At 44.1% G+C, this 21,486-nt stretch overlaps 1 protein-coding gene across 2 annotated transcripts in view; it reads right to left on the bottom strand.

Annotated features, from left to right (window-relative positions):
* Positions 1-21,486, bottom strand: part of MID1 (midline 1) — a 61,225-nt gene that overhangs the window by 8,543 nt on the left and 31,196 nt on the right. For both annotated transcript variants that reach the window (XM_061563733.1, XM_061563734.1), the window contains exons 3-9: positions 15,038-15,133; positions 11,142-11,249; positions 10,488-10,636; positions 9,945-10,072; positions 6,693-6,836; positions 5,291-5,452; positions 1,766-1,970 (exon numbers count right to left, since the gene is read on the bottom strand). In XM_061563733.1, the coding sequence (XP_061419717.1) occupies positions 1,766-1,970; positions 5,291-5,452; positions 6,693-6,836; positions 9,945-10,072; positions 10,488-10,636; positions 11,142-11,249; positions 15,038-15,133 (992 nt within the window). The remainder of the gene's footprint in view (positions 1-1,765; positions 1,971-5,290; positions 5,453-6,692; positions 6,837-9,944; positions 10,073-10,487; positions 10,637-11,141; positions 11,250-15,037; positions 15,134-21,486) is intronic.

Genomic DNA, 21,486 nt, shown 5'->3' with positions numbered 1-21,486 from the left:
TCATATCTAGGTTGCCTTTTTGCCAGTATCAATGCATGAAAAATAAGAATAAGTTTTACCCTTTCTGGCAATGAAACAGGTGTTAAGATGTTCAGACACCAAATAGAGACCCTTTGCAAGGAATCAAGTCTGCATTAACTACATGTATGTGAAAAGTAAAACTTATTCTTATTTTGAATAAAAAGGAGTCACCTGGATGTCGTGGAAAATGCATCCTAGCCACATATATCCATAAATTAATATATGTATATCTGACATTATTTTCATGAACAGGAATAATAGGATTACCTCTGCATGATTACTCATGTGAGTATAATTGTATATTTAAAAGTTGGTAGGATCCAGTTCACCAGTAAGCTGAAGGAAATTTCTCAAAAGTGAATTTAACAATTAGATATCTCTTGCATGAAACTACAAATTAGCTTTTTCAGGAAAACATACAGCCAAGTCAGAATAAAATCCACGAATTCAGAATAAGTGTCACCTGATCCAGCTTCTTAAAGAGATGTCATGACAGCACAATAATAATTCGATTTAAACTAGATATTAACCATTACAGATGAGTATATCATATTCTATAATAACATGTATATATATTCTAATTCATCCCTGCCAATTATGAACACTGTACATTACTCTTTGGTTCTTTCGGTAAAGTCACGTTGAAAGAAAATAAATTAAATAATAATAGAATACGACGTTTCGATTGCAACACAAGCAACCATCATCAGGTACGAATGAATGAATGAGAAAACAAACATCTAACACAACAGCCAACATCCTACCTGGTTGATTACGTTCTTCCAAAGAATGCTCTCTGTGTGTGTCTGTGTGTGTTTAGCATTCTTGGCACAAGCGTCGTGGTGATGTCACCGCCACTTAGTGGCGAATGGCGGTTGTTGTTGTTGTTAGCATTCTTTGGAAGAACGCAATCAACCATGTAGGATCTTCTTGGTTTTTTCGGTAAAGTCACGTAGAATGGAAATAATAAAATAATAAAAATAAAACATAATAAAATAATTCTCACGACGTTTCGGCCACAACGCAAGCAGCCTGCATAATGCACGGGCATAATGACTTTAAACCCCCCACCAAACCTCCTACGCATTTTACAAGTAGTACTAATCGCATATCTGCATTTCCCATAAAAATGCAAAATTCCTCTTGATATGCAAATTCTTTTGTCAAGGCGCCCTTCCCCCCTCCATCCCAGCTTAAATAGTCGCTCCAAGCCTGGAGTGTGTCATTCAGACTCTGTCTCCTCGACAGACCTGCTCTCCACCTGAGGACGGCTGCTTGCGTTGTGGCCGAAACGTCGTGAGAATTATTTTATTATGTTTTATTTTTATTATTTTATTATTTCCATTCTACGTGACTTTACCGAAAGAACCAAGAAGATGAATCACTGCAGTCACGAAAGCTTTAAATCGAAATTTAACCGTGTAGGATGTTGACTGTGTTAGATGTTTGTTTTCTTATTCATACCTGATGATGGTTGCTTGTGTTGCAATCGGAACGTCGTATTCTATTATTATTAAATTTCTTTTCTTTCGACGTGACTTTACCGAAAGAACCAAAGAGTAATTCCTGCAGTCACGTAAGCTTTGAATCTAATTCTGTACATTGTTTATTATCACTCAAGAATAAACTGGCCTATAGCAGGATGGCATTACGATGGTAACTGTACCTAAAACCAAGTGTTCGGTATGTTATTAATGTTAACTAACTACTATAGCATCGTTCGCTTGCATGTGCATCCACTCACCAGGTGCTGCCGTTGGTGAGCACCTCCCAGTAGTGGCGTCCGCTGTCGATGAGGACGTTCCCGGCCACGCCGTAGCAGCTGTGCCCCCCGAAGCGCTCCGCGGTGTGGCTCTTCTTAGACGGCTCCTCGCGCTCCACCGTCAGGTTGTTGTTGCTGATTTTGAGCTTCTTGTGGGCCGAGCTGGGGTCCAGCTTAAACGGCTGGCCTGCGCGAGGAGGGACGCCCACGCTGTGACTGAGACGGTGCATCGCAAAACCCCGCGTTTGGTTCACAATCCTCAGAATCTTTATTGAGACTGGAGGAGGAATCCGATGAGCTATCAAGCTCTTTTTCACAGATGTCCGGTACTTTGGTGGCTCAGCAAGTTACAACAGCAACCAATACAAAAAAAACTGGAGGAGTGCAAATTATAAAAAATGGTAAGCAAGTCACTAAATATAAATACGTATTTTTTTCTTTTTTGCAGAGACTTGCTCGCCTCTGAAAAGTAATTACCGACTATGATAGCAAGGATAAGCATTTCATTTTATAGTGGTGCTTGCTTAAACTCATCAGTAACTCAAAGCCCCCTTAAATCACATCCCATCTCAATGGTTTCAATGCTCTGCTGCAGCCTAGCCAAGGGACCGCCAGTGTGAGGCCCAGGGTGAATTCAGCTCCGGCCTACAAGTGGGCATTAGTCTACCAGTAGGGTGCAATGTTTTTTTGCAGTTTCCCAATCAACTTATTCATCATATCCACCGATTCCTAACTATATTTGATCTTGAGTAATCCATAAAACTACAGTTCTCCATGCCCGGCAATGATTATGAAAAACTATATTTAATGAAAACTTATATGTTTCATAAATGGAGTTTTGTGAGATCCTGGGTTCGAATCCTGAAAAATGTAATTTTTCATAAACATAAACATTTTAATTTTCACAATCATTGATCACAAATTAAGTGTGACGCAGTACTCATTTCTGTGACAAGATCAGGGGGAATCTTAATTTGGAGCTTTCGTGACTGCAGGAATTACTCTTTGGTTCTTTCGGTAAAGTCACGTATAAAGATAAAATAATAAATTAAATAATAGCATATGACGTTTCGATTGTAACACAAGCAATCATCATCAGGTATAAATGAAATAGCAACAAAAATCTAACCAGAAAACTATAGACAGACATATAAGCAGACAGATATCACAGAGATACATAGAGAGAGAACACACATAGGCACACAGAGAGAGAACGTCTCTGTGACGAGGCCTTAAATAGAGAGAGGGGGCGGGGGCGGAGAGAGGGAGGGGGTTAGAGAAAATTAGCATGTCAATGAGTAGGACGACGCTTGGTAAGGTGCGCAAGCTGGAAAATTAGGAGAACGGGAGAGAGACACACTAAATTAAATAACCTAGCAAAATATCGAAATGTAATGTAATGCAACACAGAGAGTCGGTCAACACACAATTAACGCATAGCCTGGTTCATTACGTATTTCAAAGATTGCTAAGTTAGAATTTAAGTGTGAAAATTCCAAAGAGAGACAAAACACAAACACGAGGAACGGAGACACACAGACAGAGCAGAACATAAGAACGACAAAAAACGAGTGGAGACAGAAAAAGTACAGTAAATCAAATAAAACCTAGCAAAATTTCGAAACTTAATGCAATGCAACACAGAGGGTCGGTCAACACACAACGCATATCCTGGTTGATTACGATCTTCCAAAAATTGTGATATCTGTCTGCTTATATGTCTGTCTATAGTTTTCTGGTTAGATTTTTGTTGCTATTTCATTTATACCTGATGATGATTGCTTGTGTTGCAATCGAAACGTCGTATGCTATTATTTAATTTATTATTTTATCTTTATACGTGACTTTACCGAAAGAACCAAAGAGTAATTCCTGCAGTCACGAAAGCTCCAAATTAAGATTGAACCACTTCTACGGGGAAGTTAATCTTTTTCTCTCTCTCTGGGATTTTTGTTTTCTCTCTCTGCCTGTGTATCGATCTTCGTGTTTGTGTCTTTCAAATTTCACACTTAACTTCTAATTTAGAAATTTTTTGAAGATCGTAATCAACCAGGATATGCGTTAATTGTGTGTTGACCGACCCTCTGTGTTGCATTGCATTAAGTTTCGACATTTTGCTAGGTTTTATTTGATTTATTGTACTTTTTCTGTCTCCACTCGTTTTTTTGTCGTTCTTATGTTCTGCTCTGTCTGTGTGTCTCCGTTCCTCGTGATTTGTGTTTTGTCTCTCTTTGGAATTTTCACACTTAAATTCTAACTTAGCAATCTTTGAAATACGTAATGAACCAGGCTATGCGTTAATTGTGTGTTGACCGACTTTCTGTGTTGCATTACATTACATTTCGATATTTTGCTAGGTTATTTAATTTAGTGTGTCTCTCTCCCGTTCTCCTAATTTTCAAGCTTGCGCACCTTACCATGCGTCGTCCTACTCATTGACATGCTAATTTTCTCTAACCCCTCCCTCTCTCCGACCCCGCCCCCTCTCTCTATTTAAGGCCTCGACACAGAGGCGTGGTTTCTCTGTGTGCCTATGTTTGTTCTCTCTCTATGTATCTCTGTGATATCTGTCTGCTTATATGTCTGTCTATATGTCTCTGGTTCTGTGTTTTATCTCTCTCTCAAATTTATCATTCTCAGGAAGAACGTGATCAACCAGGTAGGTGTTGACTGTTGTGTTGTCCGACTCTCTGTTGTGTTGCATTGCATTTCTGGGTGTACTAGATTTGTGTTTCTATTTCGTTTGTACCTGGTGATGATTGCTTGTGTTGCAGTCGAGGCGTCGTATGCTGGTATTTGATTTGTTGTTTTGTCTTTGTGCGTGACTTTACCGAAAGAACCAAAGAGTAATTCCTGCAGTCACGAAAGCTCCAAATTAAGTATGTAACATGAGTAGATCAGGTTTTGCCTGTTCAAAGTCACAATGGTCTTCTTCATTTAAATGCAAATAAATCTGTTACGCTTGGTAGCATCTGATTACTTGTAAAAATGGAAATGTACACTCTTGACGGAGAGTAAAATACAAATTTTGGAATCCTTGAAGCAAAACATATCTTGAAACAAGAAACCATAATACCCTCACTCTTGTCATGAGACCATGGAAGTTATTGTCCCCTTGTATATCAACGCGTACAACATTGTATTTAAACAGCTTGTACGTATGTTGAGCTTATTTCGCCCCGCAAGTAGCCAAGCGTGCTAATCGGAGGTGCGGGGGAAGCACAACAAACTTAACACAAAAAGCAATTGTAAAGAAATGAGTTTTCAATCTAGACGATTTAAAAGTGCATAGCTCCAGTGGCTTCCTAATATCGGTCGGAAGAGCGTTCCGGATGGCTGCAGAAGCGCATCTGAAAGTGTGCGATGTGGTGACCGCCTTCGTGCCATAGTTAGCCAAAAGCCAGAAGCGGGCGCGTTGCAGGTGAAGACTCGCGGGCACATGTCTTAATGGCACGCCGACGTTTCGCGGTGCTGCAGGCTCAACGCGCGACGCGGGGTGGCGCTCACTGTTGGTCTTGAGTGTGACGCAGGAGCTGCTGCGGCTGCCGGCCTGGTTGATGGCCTTGACAAGGAATATGTAGCGAGTGCCACTCTGCAGGCCGTGCACCGTATAGTGGTTGTGCCGGATGTTGGGGACGATGAGCCAGCTGTCCATGCTGCTGCACAGGCCTACGCGGAGAGGCGGCCGGCGTACGCCACGAGTTAAACCACGTTCTCAGGTTCAGAAAGTTCAAGCAAAGCTTGGGTCTGTGTCTCTGCCTATTAATCAAACGTGTGCATCAGTCCATTGGCCCATTGGCTTTCCAGACCAATATCAAGCAGCATTTGTTTAAGCGAGCAAACTCTCCACCAGCTCTGACCTTCTGGGCCTCATCAGGCTTGTTAAACAAATACCGAAAGTTACGGCCAAGGGGGACTATTTCAATGTCTGCACCCTGTTCAACACACAAAGTAATACCATATACAAGAACGTTGTGCATTTCCGTGAAGTATAATGGGTAAAAGAGTAAATAAACAGAACTCTGATCTATTATTCCACTTATAAATACAAAATGTATTTTAGATCGCGTAAATATTTACACGATCTCACCCTAAAAAAACCTGTATTATGAATATTGGTTGCGGAAGCCTACATGTAAAACTAAAAAATGTATCAGTTTACACATATATATAAAATTAATATATGTTTAATGTATATGTGTAGATACAGAATGGAGTTATGAATATATACAATGCTCCACGGCAACACATTGAGTTTTTGTGCAGCTTTAGCAACTTGATCGTGGCAGCCTGGTCACCGAGGAGTGCACAAAACGATCCTGAGCATTTGGCCATCTTCATAACAGCTTGCCATGGCGGCGAGATTTTAACTAGCTCGCCTCATATACAGGAGGCCACGGGTTTTATCCTGACCCGAGATGCCTGTATATTTGGAATGTGCATGTTCTCCCCGTGGTCATGTGGATTTTTTTCTGGGTCCTCCAGTTTTTCCCTCCCCATTTAGAATCAACATGCGTTTAGAGTATTTAGATGCTATAACTTAATTAAGCTCTCTCATTTGCGGCCAGGTCACCTTACCCGGTATAGATATTTTTTTATCGGGTAGTAAAACCCAACATTCCTACGGCAGGGAACAAGGCTTCTCGTGTTTAGTGTGTTGTCCGTCCCCTGCACCTCCGATTAGCACAGTTGGCTATGTACGGTGCAAAAGAAGTTCAACATACATATAGATGTAGGACAAACCACGGTTTGATTGGCCACCAAATAGCGCATCGTTTCGTGACACTCGTTCTATGCAAACAGGTCGCAGGTGTGTGTGTGTGCGCATGCGCACACTCTGTGATGACAGAATTGGCTTGAGTGCAAATGAGCGCATGACGAATGTGCTGGCTGGCAGCTGCTCGCTCACTGTGGAGGTTCGTCTGTCCGGTGAAGATGGTGTACTGCAGCTCGTACGACTCCACGTTGAACTCGTCATCGGACACCCACTGCACCGTCACGCTGTCGTGCGACGCCATGCTCAGGTCCTTCTTGATGACTGGCGTGTTGGGTGCTGCCACGACACGCGTCACAACACCTCGGGTCTACACGGTGACGAGATGTTAACTACCTCTTGCCTGCTATACAGGAGGCTGTGGGTTCAACCCAGAATCTGGCGCCCACTGTATATTTGGAGTTTGCATGTTCTCCCCGGGGTCCCTGAATTTTCTCACATTCAGAAAAATGCATTTAGAGTATTTGGCTGCTATAAATCTCTACATGATACGCCACTTCATTGGGCTATCATTTGTGGCCACATCGCTTCTGATAAAGAGCTATATAGGTCACGGGGGCCTTACCGAGTAAAATATAAATAATTTTTAGTTTAGGGCAACGCGTCTCCTCGAAGAAAATGGACGACGATGGGGTAGTGTCCGTACGTTGCTGTTGGTGACCTAGAGAGCTGGTGATGTTCATCGATTTTACACTCTCCTATGACAGAAGCCAGTCTCTCTCCGTTTACAAGCTACTGAACAATAACAACACTGCCCAGAGGCATTTTATAAATTATATATAAATTTACATATACTGAACATATATATCCAACATGTATACTGAGATGAGATTTGGGTAGTGCTGATCTCTTTTGGTGGTCCTGATCTGGTGGTGGAAATTTCAATTTCTTATGGCGAGGGTGAGACTCTCCACTGAGGACTTCTGTTGACTTTGTACAGAGTGGTACCCATGTTCATCACGTGAGAACACGTGTGGATTTGAACTGACAACATTGCCCTTGTGGGTTAAGTGCTCTACTATTCCACCGCCTTGCCACAATAGTGAACACGTAGTTTTTTACATGATAAAAACACCCAAAATTAAAAGATGTAACAGGTATTGTGTATGAATGGCTTCATGACATCTTTTATGAACATACATTAGCAGTTTAGTCTTTTCTGTCGCACTGTTTAGCATCATATTGGTGGAATCATTTAATCTGTAGAACTGTAGTGAAATGATTAATTCATATCCGTTCAGAGCCGGGTGAGAGATATTTTGTCTAAAATTCCTTCAGGCAATGTATAGTAGCTGGTAGACACATACTACGTTATGGGTGCACTGTTGTTATGTGGTAAGCCCTCCGTGATGACTGATGATGTCCTACGGGGGAAGAGCAACTGTCCATAGTTAGACTTTACATCTGTTAAGTTTTGATATCCAGTCAAGAGCTATGGGAGATGCGGTGTGAATTTCCAGAGGATGAGCACACTGGACCATCGTTCACTAAATTCCATGACCACTGATGCGCACAGATGCCAACATTCTCACGCGAAGCTTCCTGCGCCGTGGGCGACAGCCAAGAGGGCTGCCTCTACTGCAATGGTCTCTATCGGCAGAGGAGCTATGAAACAAAAATACGCCGGTGCAGAATTAAAATGTTTTTTATGCATCTGTAAAGCATGAGAGGTTTGGGGCATTCAGATTGAGGGTGGTATAAGGCAGAGGGGATATATAATCGATGGGTATTTCAGTGAAAGTAAATGAGGTGGGAGAGAATGCACTACTCTACAAGACGGAGGGGAGAGATGTGTAGAAAATTAATAATTTTCAGCCCTTTGTCAATCCACGGCTCTTGCGGAGAGTCTCACACATGCACGTAATACCTGCGTGGTTGGGGATAATTATTATTATGACAGCGGAACTCCCCCGTAATCTAGGTAACCCGGTGCACACAAAGAGACGAGTGATTTTTCCCATCATCCAGTTTGCGAGAAAAAAATTCTGAGAGGAGAATGAAAATGTCATCGTCACCGCGGTAAAGTCTCTTTGCTGCCTCAGCAGGTCCACACACACACACATCCTTTAACAACCCTCACGCACCCAGAACAATTACTGTGATATTCTGTAATGGGAATTAACATTGATCCAAAATAACCCGTGACCTGTCAATAACTTGGCAGTATATGATCGGTGACATTTTGGGCAATGGTCCTTCTTTACAGTACATAGAGAGATGTAGAGTGGATTAGAATTGGGGACAGCACTCGATACACCATGGGGGCCTGATAAGAATTAAACTACTGTAATAATGTTTCCTGACGAAGGTTAAAATTATATATAATAATCCACTTAGTGAAGCATTTATAGGTTCAATTGTAATTTCAATAGAGTTATAATTTGCATTATGCACTTTGGTGATGATTTCCTGGGCTCAAATCCCATTTGAAAGGGATTAGAGAAGCTCCGAAGGAATGCTGGGATCAAAGCTATCAAAGGGACTTGCAAATGTTTAACTTCCTGAACCTTGGTAAGCAGGGTGGAGGAAGCAATTTTTTACATTGCCCTTGTTATCCAGTTCTACTGATAAGCAAAATTTGTTATGTAAACAAATGTGTGTTCCAGGATGAGGTTACACCATATCGGGACCTAAAATGGGTTCAAATGTTAGTCTCGCATTGAATAATACAACTATGTTTCAAGTGAAGGCGAGGCGTTCATTCAGTTCTGCTGACCGAATGGTATTCTTTTTTCTGGTCTCGTTTTAACCAGGAATGTTGACAAGGCCTCAGAGTGACAGGCCACTGGGGATAGATCTGCTTTGCAATGGACTCTCACCTGGCTGATGAAACATTCCTGAATTGCAGTCAGTTAGATCGGTATGTTCTATATATACACACGTGTGGACCTTTGTCAATCCACTGCTGGATAAGGGTCGTAGAGGTCATTTGACCATACTTCACCATGTGGGTTAATCCAGATTGGTGCTCTGCGGCAGCCTACATCACCGGTTTTTATGCAAGGTGGTCACCAATGCCAACGCTATCCAGGCTCAAACATGCTTAGCTTCGGAGATCTGACAAGATGGGATGTTGGTTGTGTCCGTAGTCATGTTCTTTATAGTTTAACACGTAGGCTTTCGCGACCAATATTATCCATAATAAAGGGTTTTTTGGGTTAAATTGCGTCAATATAAATGTGTCGTTCAACCCGCCATCACCCGACGCAGCAAATTCGTAAGGTTTATCATGTAAACAAAACGTGTCAATTAGTTACTACTTCAGCATCTCCCAACCGAGTACTGTATCATCACACGACCCGGCGTGGCCACGCGTGATTGCACCCCCCTCCCCATTGTGTTTTTGTTTGTAGCCTCTCCGTGGGTAACACGGCTCGGCAACCTTACACGTCAGGCAGTCCAAGGCTTCCAGGAGCTTCTTCTCCTTGGTGAAGTCGAGCGTGAGGTGATCGAATGAGTCGCTGAGCGTCACCTCGGGCAGCAGCATCTGGGACGTGGCGGTGGCCATGGTCAACCTGCACCACATCGCGTGCCGTGGAAGAAGCAGCGTTACGCAAATCGATGATTCAAATGGGATCCATCAAAGCGCCGTGCACACAAATGTCTTGAATCACATAGGCACCTTCCAAGAGTATGATTCCCAGGCTCGCGGACGTGATTTGTAAGCGTCATATAAGCGAAGCGAGTGATTTTCAGGCATGCTGCCAAATTATTATAAAATATTGACCTTTTTACTTTGAAACATTATATTTTGATGTCAAGCAAGAGCTTGGGACAGAAGCGACAATGGGAGGAGTTTGTGAAGCGGAGCAGTACGAGGGAAGAAGCAGAAAGAGGAGTGCTGCGAGCTCGCTGCAACGGGGTTAGCTGAACGCGGTGTGGAGGAGACGAAACAGCCTGTGAGGCCTGCGGGTGATTGAGAGACGCTACCGCTCAGTGATGTCCTTGGCAGTTTGTAGGAAGCGCGCATGGTCGGCCTCCTTGAGGCCATACTCTGCCTGACCCATGAGCAGGGTAGAGTGCTCCAGGCACTGCCTGCAGTCGGACATCTGCTGCTCCAGCTTCCTCAAGCGTGCAAACTGCATGCACACCACGGGGGCAATCACAATCATCAGCATCATCAGCAGCAGCCATGATCCGTCAACTGCTGGACGGAGGCCTCTCCAAGCTATCACCATCTCTCACGGCGCTGCGATGTAAAGAACCACTTCGTCCCGGCACACGAGTAGAATTTTATCGCTCCGTCTCCATAGTAGGTGCCATCTCGGACGTATTCCATTCCTTGCCTGCAGCTCCATCATTATTCTGGACCATCGTCCCATCGTCCCGTCTCAATAAGAGTGTACCTCTCATTGAGACGGGACGTAGCCAACCGTGCCAAATCAGGGGGTGCGATTATCATGGTGAATGCAACTCTGCAGCTTCCTCTTTGAACCCTCTTATAGTCATGTCTGCTTTGAAGTTGTCTTCTTCAAAGCAGGCCGAGTCACCCTTGAAAATGAGCTTCTTAGCTCAATGGGCTTTACTTGATGGAGAAATCAACTTCCGATTCAGATTCTCACAGAGCAGGAGGAGAGCACTTGCCTTGCCCTCGTGGATGCGGGTGCTGATCGCCTGCTTCCTCTGGCGGATGATCTGCATCAGATTCTCACATTCCCCCTCGAGCTTGTTCTCCTGAATCGACGAGTTCTCCTTCACGAACAAAGAGGAGAGACAACACGGGGAGTCAGTCTCTCCATGCTTAAACAAGAACCGGGCCATCCCAGCGACGCCAAGCCCGTGGTGAAAATTCCACATACCTGTGGCAAGGCCCAACATCCATTAGACGCTTGTTTTTTTGTTCACAAAGCTGTTACTTACACGATTTACATTTTATAGAGCGTCTAAACGCAAACACATCTCAAGTCGCTTTACAAAACAAAGGAATTGGCTCCAGCACATGAAGACAAACGGGGTGTTAATGTTCTCAGTCTCGACGGCGCAAAGTTCAAGGGGAAGAGAATTCCAGACAGCGGGAGCAGTAGCCGAGAAGGAGCGACCTCCCATACAGTGAAAATTGGCTGTGGGCAATTTTGTAAGATGGAGGCCTTTATTTCATGACTCTGGAAGAACGGGCAGCTGAATCACGAGTCAGCGATTTAAACTCAGTTGACCCGAGACCCAGTGCTGTCACTGTATTTTGCTGTTGTTTACTTCATTGCATTAGGCATTGTTTTGTTTGTTGTCTGGCGCTGTGAGTGAAGTGAGGAAGCGAGACTTGTTTACATTTTCCATTCGTGCCTTCCAGTGGCAGTGGTGATGATGTTTGCTATTGCGTAGGCAGTAGAATAGCTGAAGGATTTTTTTTATCATTTTGGAATTTACTACTATAATGAGCCTAGAATGTCTGTGTGTCCCGCGCGTGATGTCACTCCATGTCGGCCAGCCCCCTTCATTAATACTCATGAACAGGTGACGTCCTCCACATCGAACAGGCCCCCACATTATTAATCATGAAGAGGTGACGTCTTCCAAATGGACACCTCCCTCCCATTAATATTAATTAGTGGGTGACGTCACTCCACATGGGGGGGTGAGGCACCTCCTCCCCCCTCCTCAGCATCAACTTACAACCCTCACTACAAGCAGAACCCTCACGTTACGCGATCTCCGTAACGCTATTTAGACAGAAGTAAAAAGGACGTCATAATGAACAAGGGATTATAATCTTAAAATGAAATAAGTCTGTGTCACCGCGGCCTTACCAATTTCACACGAATGGATGCAATGAATATCACGTCGCAGTCTGCTTTTCGCTTGCAAGTTTCAGATTTACTGAAATACACCCGTCCTTGGACGGGCAAAAGGCGAGTATAATTTAAGAACCATAAAGCATCATCATCAATCAGCCATGATCAATCGACTGCTGGATGAAGGCCTCCCCAAGCTGTTCCCATCTCCCATGGTCCTTCGATGTAGCAATCCAACTTCACCCACGTGTCATCACTCCATCTCCTCAGTGGATGTGCTCTCTGGCATGTTGCTTTTCTTGGCTCCTACTCCATCGTTAGTGTTGACCACCAGCAAATAATAATGATAATTCAAATTCATAATGCGCATTCCATCCTAGGATCTAAATACACAATGCATGAAAATAAGGAAACAAAAACACAACAATGGCAACCGACCACACTATAGAGGGAAGGCCACTTTAAATAGATGGGTTTTCAAAGCATACTTAAATATAACTACCGACTCTGAGTGCCTGATTTCAAGTGGCAAGGTGTTCCATAGCTTGGGTTCCACAGGAACAAAAGTCGGATCACCAAAAGAGTGCACAACCAAGACCTAGGAGTGCTGAGCAGTTGTAGATCAGAAGATCTTAAGGACCTTCATGGAATATACAAATGTATAAGTTCCTGCTAGTAATGTGGGCTGAGCCCTTTTAAAGCCTTATAGGTTAATAGTAGTGTCTTAACATCCACTCGGAATTTGACTGGTAGCCAATGAAGAGATAAGAGGTCTGGTGTAATGTGCTCACGGAATGGTGTATGTCTAAGCACTCTAGCAGCTGCATTCTAAACAAGCTGGAGTCTCCAATGAGGTGTCCTGCTCAACTCAGCACGTTTAGTCACAGCCAAAACGATGTCTCTAATTTGCGTAATGCAGTATGTTCTCCTATCACGCCACATGTGTTCATAATGCGAATGTAATATAATGCGATGAATGTATGAGAGAACACATTTTTTATAACGTAAATGCGAATTGTATATAACGCGATTTAGTTAACGGAACTACGTCGTGCGAGTAGGAATCAACAGTTGTGCGGCTGCCTCGGCATAACATCACACAAGGCGGGTGCTGCTGGATGCTTCTAGATGCTACCCATGCTCCTCAGTCTTTGTTCAGCCTGCGTAAGCATCTCACGTGTTATCACAGACTGTGCTTTACCCTATATTATATATGTAGTGAGTTCAACTGAGTCGCAGACGTACTCTTGGAGGCAACACATTTATTTAACACCGACTGTCCCTTCACAGAATAACAACCTAGGGTGGTGTACCACCAGTCTAACTACACTAATTACAACGTAACTAGCTTCAATAGACCAGGACCAACAGCTCGGGTCCAGGTCCACATGTTGGAGACCTGTAGAACGTAGGACGTAGACGAAGGTTTCTTCAGGATGAACAACAGCGCCGGTCCCTCTGGGGGACCCGGCTTAAATCCTCTGTCGCGTGAGTGGCACCACCCTTGGCCACGACCACCTTCCAGAATCCTCGAGCAGGATCTCGGCCCTGACACGTGACCACCCCTAGAGTGCTACGGCCCTTAGTAACTCCATTTCCATGGCTGGCACTCCCACATCCTATCCTGTAGAGGCCGGCACTGCACGCCAAGCGTGGTGCCATCCAGTGCTATCGATCAGCGCTCACCAAGCCTCTCTAGGGCCGGTACTGCACCCACATCCTAATGGTGTCTGCGATGTCAATACACCACATGCCATGCCTCTCGAGGGCCGGCATTACACAGTGACATCTCGCGATGTCACTACATATATATTATTATAACGCAATTTTTCCATAATGCAGTGTTCTTCAGGAACGCAACTACCGCGTTATCGGAGAACAGACTGCCTCTAATAATGTTTTATCTTCTTGCATTTTAAGATGTTTTCGGGTTAAATTGTATCTTGCAGTAGTTTAATTATTACAGTAAATGTTTATAAGTCGAGTACATTTACATAAGCAGTTTTTATTTATTTATATGTACGATTCACCAATTATTTTGGATGTAAAATAAATTTTCAAGAGTATGTTGCTCGCCTGTGTGCTAATGTTAAATTGTAAGACAAAAGTGCCGAGTAAGATTTTATATGACTTGCCTTTAAATGTGATATCAATGTACGTGAAAAAAGACTAACACTTTCAATTTAAAACTAACCCCCCTTCCCACCACCTCCAATTTCAGAAATTGCTTCAACTCTGGCAAATTTATTTAATGTCAAATGGCGAGACTTTGAGTTACGTAAGTGCACGTATATTACAATTGTTGCGTAAAGAGAAAGAGGGTAGCAGCTCCACTCCGGTCAGGCTCGCAGCAATTCCGAGTTTCACTCGTGTTTGAGTGAAAGTTTTGTCGGCTGCATTGTTTGCAAAGTTGTTGAAAATATTTTCAAAGCCGGTATAAATAATATTGACTGTTATTGATCCCTACCTTGTTACGTTTGTGAGGATCAGCGATTAATGGCAGTACGCAAGGAATTAGACAACTGAGGGCAATATAAATCAACTGCTTTAGTTTTTTTGTCTTTGTGTGGATAGACACAATGCGTCAAGCTGTCACCAAACTGCACGAGCTCTGGTAAATGGTCACTAGTAAAAGATAAGTTAATTGAAATGCAGTTCCAGGAGAAGAGCATAGATTCTTATTGTCCACTGCAATGCTCTGATGAGCAGTGTTCTACAGGGGTGGGTTCGCGGCCATCTCCTCCTCCGTACCTCCACTTGCTGGTGAAGCTGGAGGAGGCGAGCGAGCAGAAGCTCCAGCTCGTTGCTGCTCGTCGCCAGCAGCCCCAGCGTTGCCTCCAGTGCTTGCTGCTCTCACGGCCGCACGGAGCACGGCAATGCCACAGATGCACAGAAGAGAATGAAAAAATAAGAATAGATTGTTTTAGCCTTTCTGGCAATTAAACAGGTGTTAATATGCTCAAACACCAAACAGATACTTTTTGCAAGGCATCAAGTCTGCATTGACCACACGTACTTGTGGTGAACATGCAAACAAACATGCTCTGAAAATATGTGCATTGTCTTTGCAACTAATTAGTCTACACCATGGCAGATTCTCACTTGTGTCAGACCAGAGAACCCCAAAAGGCAAACAGTACAAAGGCAATGCAAGTGTCAGAGTATTTATAGTTCGGGTTGAGCAGTGGTGATCAACGCCACCGGCCCACACGGCGTGGCTCCGATCAAGCCAGCGGCCAGAGAGCACTCTTGGTGCACACTTGTATCCGCGCCTCATTCGTACACGTCACAAACCACACAATGTGTACTTGTGTATACCGCTCTGACGTGTATTTCCAACCTCTGGTGCATGTCCAAGAATTCCTGGGTACAGCTGGTCCAACTCCTGGGAAGCCATTCCTATCTCCCACTGCTGGATTACCTGTGGTATATTTAGCTGTGGTCTATACGACCCAGTACAAGATGGTATGCCACACTGGAACTTCTCAGAATGCAAAAACACGTCCACACTGGCACTTTGTATAACGTTGTAATCTCAAGCAACATAAGTATTTTTGATGGGAAATGGCAGTGAACATGGGCCACATGACGAATAGGTCTCACATCGGGTCTTCTCAATCTCCATTTTGACCACTGGTCTTTAGTGAATGTCTGTGGTAAAACCACTCCAAATATGTAAATGTAAAACTTGTTAGGCCATTGCTATATCAGCCATCATGCTTTCGCGAATATGAACGTACAGTCCCGTATATGTTTAATGGTACTCACAAGCGCGACACAGGATTATAAATTATTAAAGCTGTTTGGTAGGGGTTTGGAATGTATTATGATTATTTACTTTTAAGTGAAAACCATAAAACCATGGAACTCATTACATTTAAAATCAGATTATAAAAATGCTAGCCCGTTCCATTTAACTGCTTCAGATATTTAATTACATGGGAAATTTTGGCCCAGCGGAGAGCCTTTGCACCAATGTCCCCAAAATACGTGGAAACAAACAAAATCTGCCAGGCCCAGAGAAGAGCACCCAACAAGTGACAAAGGTGAAACAAATTGTCAAAGTTTCGGTAAGTTTTTGCAGCCCCAAAAAATAATAGCGTTGATTAATTATTGACGGGACGTTCGTTCGCTGAACACCGCGAGTAGTCAAGCAGCGAGGAGGAAAGAACCCTTTCATAGTGCAGCCACGCAAAGCGGCAGCCGCCCACTGCGCACAGCCAGGCATGCAGGGCAGCACGATGCAGTGAATTAGCACGGCTCTCTTCACTCCGGCTTGAATATTTAATCGCTTCAAATTGCGATCAGATCTGGCATCAATTGTGACCTGTGAACCGAAAGATGGTGCCCGTCGGCTGTGTGCAGTTCACCCGAAAGCACATTGTTGCAGAAGCTGGCCAGGCACACTTGCTACGGATGTGCTTGCAATTGCAGATACTTGCTCACATACATAAATACAAAGAGACGCACAACATGCACAGACCATTACCCATTGCTGTACAAAAGGCATTGGCAACCAAATCGCAATATATTATGGTTTACATTTACATGTGTAGTGAGCGACTTCCGACACACGTCGAGTAGAAGCCTTAAGAGCACACAGGGCGATACGCTTCATAACGCAGCTACACCTAGGCTGTCCAAACATGCAGCCCATCTCCGCTCTTGCGCTATGCTGGCTGGTTGACGAGCTTAGCGGCGGTGACAGAGCTGGTCTTGCTCAAGAACAGCCACGTGGTCGAAGACGAAGAGATGACGACAGCAGCGGTGCAACCAGGACCCAGACCCCACACTAACAGCCCCGAACCAGAGGTTCGGTGCTCCTTATACCTGCATGGCACGACCAAGCTCCACCTCTGGCCACGCCCCGTTTCCAGAACCTTTGGGTTGGTTCCCAGAGCTTCTCTCCTACTTAAAACCGGATTCCCACCACCACCCATCTCAAAAGAATTCTCTCATCAAAACGCTATACCACAGAGCCCATGGCATTTCTGACCAACACCACCTGACCGGTGAATTAAGACATGTACATCGGGCCCTCAGGATGAACGGATACTCTGACCGCACCATCCGACAAGCTGTTTCTCCCACCATACAGAAACAGCCACATGAAACTCCGACCAAAACTATCACGTTACCATATATAGCAGGCATGACCAAAAAGATCTCCAAAATTCTAAACAAACATAAGATCCAAGTCCGATTCAGTACAGTGCATAAAATCCGTGATCTGATTCCATCTTTAAATTTCGATTTAAAGCTTTCGTGACTGCAGGGATTCATCTTATTGGTTCTTTCGGTAAAGTCAAGTAGAAGGGAAGTAATAAAATAATAAAAATAAAACATAATAAAATAATTCTCACGACGTTCCGGCTTCCCCTTATATCCCCTGACCTACGTCACCAAGCCCGGCTTACAGCCACACCCCTTCCCGACCTTTCTAGATGGTTACTCCCCAGGGCCTTTGAGCACCGCTCTTGAACTTTGGCTCATCCCTCTGATTGGTTGATGGCCCAGGCGGCGGAGCCTATCCCACCGATCGGCGGTGAACTCTCGTATTACACTTGGATGGGAGTCTGCCTGGGAATATCAGGTGATGTAGGCTTTAGTTGTGAAGTGGCCTGGAGATGGTAGTGCAGCAGAGAAATCGTTAATGTTTGGATTTTGTTCTATTTTCTCAGGGCACTCCCACATGCCAAGCATTCATAGAATTGGCCAAACGTACCAATGTGGGTACATTGTCGAGACCAATTAAATGTTGCAGGGTAAATAAAGGGCAATACATTACTAATAATACAATGAATAAATATATCACCATTGCTAACAACGGGATTTTTTCTACCTGCTGCTTGATGGACGTATACTAATGTTGTGGGTATAAACGTGGAGCGAGACTTCTCTCTGGAGGCAACACGTTTATTACGATAAACGATAATACCAATAGACATAACACTTACGGCTATGGCCCCTGTAACACTACGAGGTACGGCCCTGTCACCCGAAAACATAAGGGAGGTACAGCCTTCCTTCTAGCGGGCCCTACACACTCCGGGCTACGCTCTCACGGGTCTTCCGTTGAGAGGACCGGCTTTTATACACAAGTTGGGGCTTACCCTGCCCCTAACCACATCTACCCCGAACCTTCCAGAAGTGTCTGGAAGGGTCGGAAATGAACCGTTGGTCCCTAGCCCCGAGCCCCCCACCCCTTGGGGGTCTGGGGTCTCCACCTCCGGTCATGGGGTACCCAGGGGGGGGTTTTACCCCAGGTCAACCACCACACCTCCCGCTCACTCTCTCGGCCGCCCCCTATCGGCCTGTGAGGGTGGTGACCATAAGAAGACCTACAGCGCCTTGGTATGGCGCAACACTAATATTGAGGCATTGGCCTCAGATCTGCTTGGGTGTACCATCCATATTACTCCTCCACGTCCGCTGGTGATGGCATTGCACCAGCTCTGAACAGGTTCTGATTCTCACGATTCCTGCAGTGGATACCGAAATTGTCACGTGTCATTCCACCAGCAGTACATCAACAATCGTCGAGCACCATTATATTTGGGCGCCACAGTCGCTAGATGTTAACTACCTCACCTGGTATACAGGAGGCCATCGGTTCGATCCCGACCCGGGCACCTGTATACTTTATTTAGAGCTTGAATATCTCTCTCCCCTTGGTGTTGTGGATTTTTTGCGGGTTCTACGGTTTATCCCTCCACATTTAGAATCAACATGCATGAAGACTATTTGACTGCTTTTTAAATTTACACATGATAAGCTACTTTGTTGAGCTATTATTTGTGGCCAGTCGCTTCTGAAAAAAGGCTTTATAGCTCAGCGAGCCTTACCCTGGTAAAATAAAAAAAAAAATTGAATCTTTGCATTGTATGGTTATAATTGGACACACTCCTATCTATCCACTTGGTGACAGCTTGGTGTGTGTAGATTCTGCTGACGGTTTCATGAATTTACGCCACAAAAAGAGCTTTGTGGATTTACTTGCGAGTATGACATTAATAGCTTTAATCTTCTTCACCTAGGTCAAGTGAGACAAAATATCCATAATACATAATGCACAATTACTGAAGGGAGTCTCCATCACACATCCAAATTCAGTGCCACCTCAGGAAGCAATATTTTGGGGCACAGCCGCTTACAACATTTGAAATTCAAATGCGCAGATACGTACTGTATTACAGGGTGTATGGACATTTGAGTCTAATGGCAAGCCACATCATTGCATATTGCACAGTTGTGTGTGTGGTTGCGTGCATCTGTGTGTGGTCCATGTGTTAAGTATCCTCACTTAAATACTGTACTCTACAAGCACCACGATTTTACCAAAGCAGTGTATGTCCTCTGTACCAAAACAATGTTGAAACAACGTGCCATGTCCGATTGTCACATATCTGCCCTAAAAAAGTAACTGCCGTTACCCAATACAGTGTTTGTGCGTGGCGGTTTAGCGGTCGTTTTATGTAGATGTTCACATACATGACCCTTTCACGCAACCGCCAATAGCTCAGTCCCCAGCGAGTGAGATTTGCAAAATTGTCCTGCTTTAAGTGTAAGGGCACACCTTGTTAAGCTGGTTGACCATCCCTAAATATTTACATTTCATCTAAACCTACCTTTAGTTTCCTCTAGGTCGATTCAGTCTAAAATGAGTACACCGTGTTGTTTAAATATTAACCCTGGGAAGACAAATGCAGCAGGGCATAGAAAAACACTGGCATCTGATATTCATCAGTCTAAACCTGGAACAGAACCATCCTTCGACTCATATGTCACTTTGATTTGCAACACAGAATCTGCTTATCTAAAACATATTCGTTGAAATATCTCAGTATACGATCAAATTACTTTAATGTAGATTCAACTCAAATAATCAGCACATACCCAGCATGATCTTAAGTGCTTCCAACCCACACATTCATACTTTCGTTCCCCCACTGATTAATGCTGACGTGCAATAACAAGTGACGTGCAATAACAAGTGGCGCGCCACCGCAAGGCACGAGAGTCAGATGGTTGACACACCTCCACATATATGGGCACTTATGTATGTGTTTGAACTTCTTCTGCACTGTATGTAGCCAATTGTGCTGATCAGAGGTGGGGGGGGGGGACAACACACTAAACACAAAAAGCAGTTCTAAAGAAATTAGTTTTCAATCTAGATTTAGAAGTACATAGTTCCAATGGCTTCCTAATATTGGAAGAGCGTTCCAGATGGCCACAGAAGCACATCTGAAAGCGCGCGATGCGGTGACCTCTTCGTTCGATGGTTAACGAAAAGTCGTTATTGCGAGGATGAGCGGCGTTTGCGTGATAGTTTATATGCTCCTTGACAAGATCAGCAAAGTTTTGTGGTTCATTTGTAATTCATTTGTGGCTCATTTGTGGCAAGCACTTTGCGTGTAATGATCGGATTCACGATCGCCCCACGCAGGCCACAGGAGGCAGCATTATGCCCGGGTGTAGCAACGCCCGAGTGAGAAGCCAACAAGGGGTCAGCCATGTTTGTTCAAAAATGCATTGCTGCCATTTTACCTTTGCAGTAGTGGTGCATTAAGATTTCTGTGGAACCCCCTTTGTTCAAGGCCCTCTGAGACTGCTCTAAGCCACCGCAGTCATGGTCTCAGGACTCCATGTGAGTGGTCCAAGGGCAGGCTGGAGGGCAACTCAACTCAACGCGACTCATGCCAGAGTGAGCAGCCTGGCTTTGGCTCTCTCGGAGTGTGTGACCCACGGCCGTTAATGGAGCCATTACTGAGGCCATCACGAGGCATATTGTCAGGCTGAAATAAACTCACATATATCAACTCCACACGACCAAGTATTGTTACACAACTGCACTTACATTGCATGTACTATGGCCTATGACTTACACCGCACGATAGGGTGGAAAGTGTAGCGAAGGCACTTTTGCTGCAATAAAACATTTATTCGTACATTTTAAACTTTCGTAAAACTATAGTTCAGTCCAGAGATTTTTGGAAATGTCCGTGTAGAGATACTGCAAAAATTTAAGTTTAAAATAAGAATTCACAAAAGAAAGTTAAACAGCACTAACAAGAGAGTTTCTCGACGTTGTTATGACACAACGGCTTACACGATGTCTTCATCTGAAGACGGATGAAACAAATATATAAGGGTGGTGGATAGGAAGTGTAGTGTGATCGAATGACTTTTTTTTAAAC

This window comes from Lethenteron reissneri, chromosome 32 (genome assembly GCF_015708825.2).
Source record: "Lethenteron reissneri isolate LAM-NWPU_2019-01 chromosome 32, ASM1570882v1, whole genome shotgun sequence".
In the NCBI taxonomy this organism is placed as follows: Eukaryota; Metazoa; Chordata; class Hyperoartia; order Petromyzontiformes; family Petromyzontidae; genus Lethenteron; species Lethenteron reissneri.
Note: the sequence above shows the minus strand (reverse complement) of the source record. Positions and strands in the feature narration are given on the sequence as shown.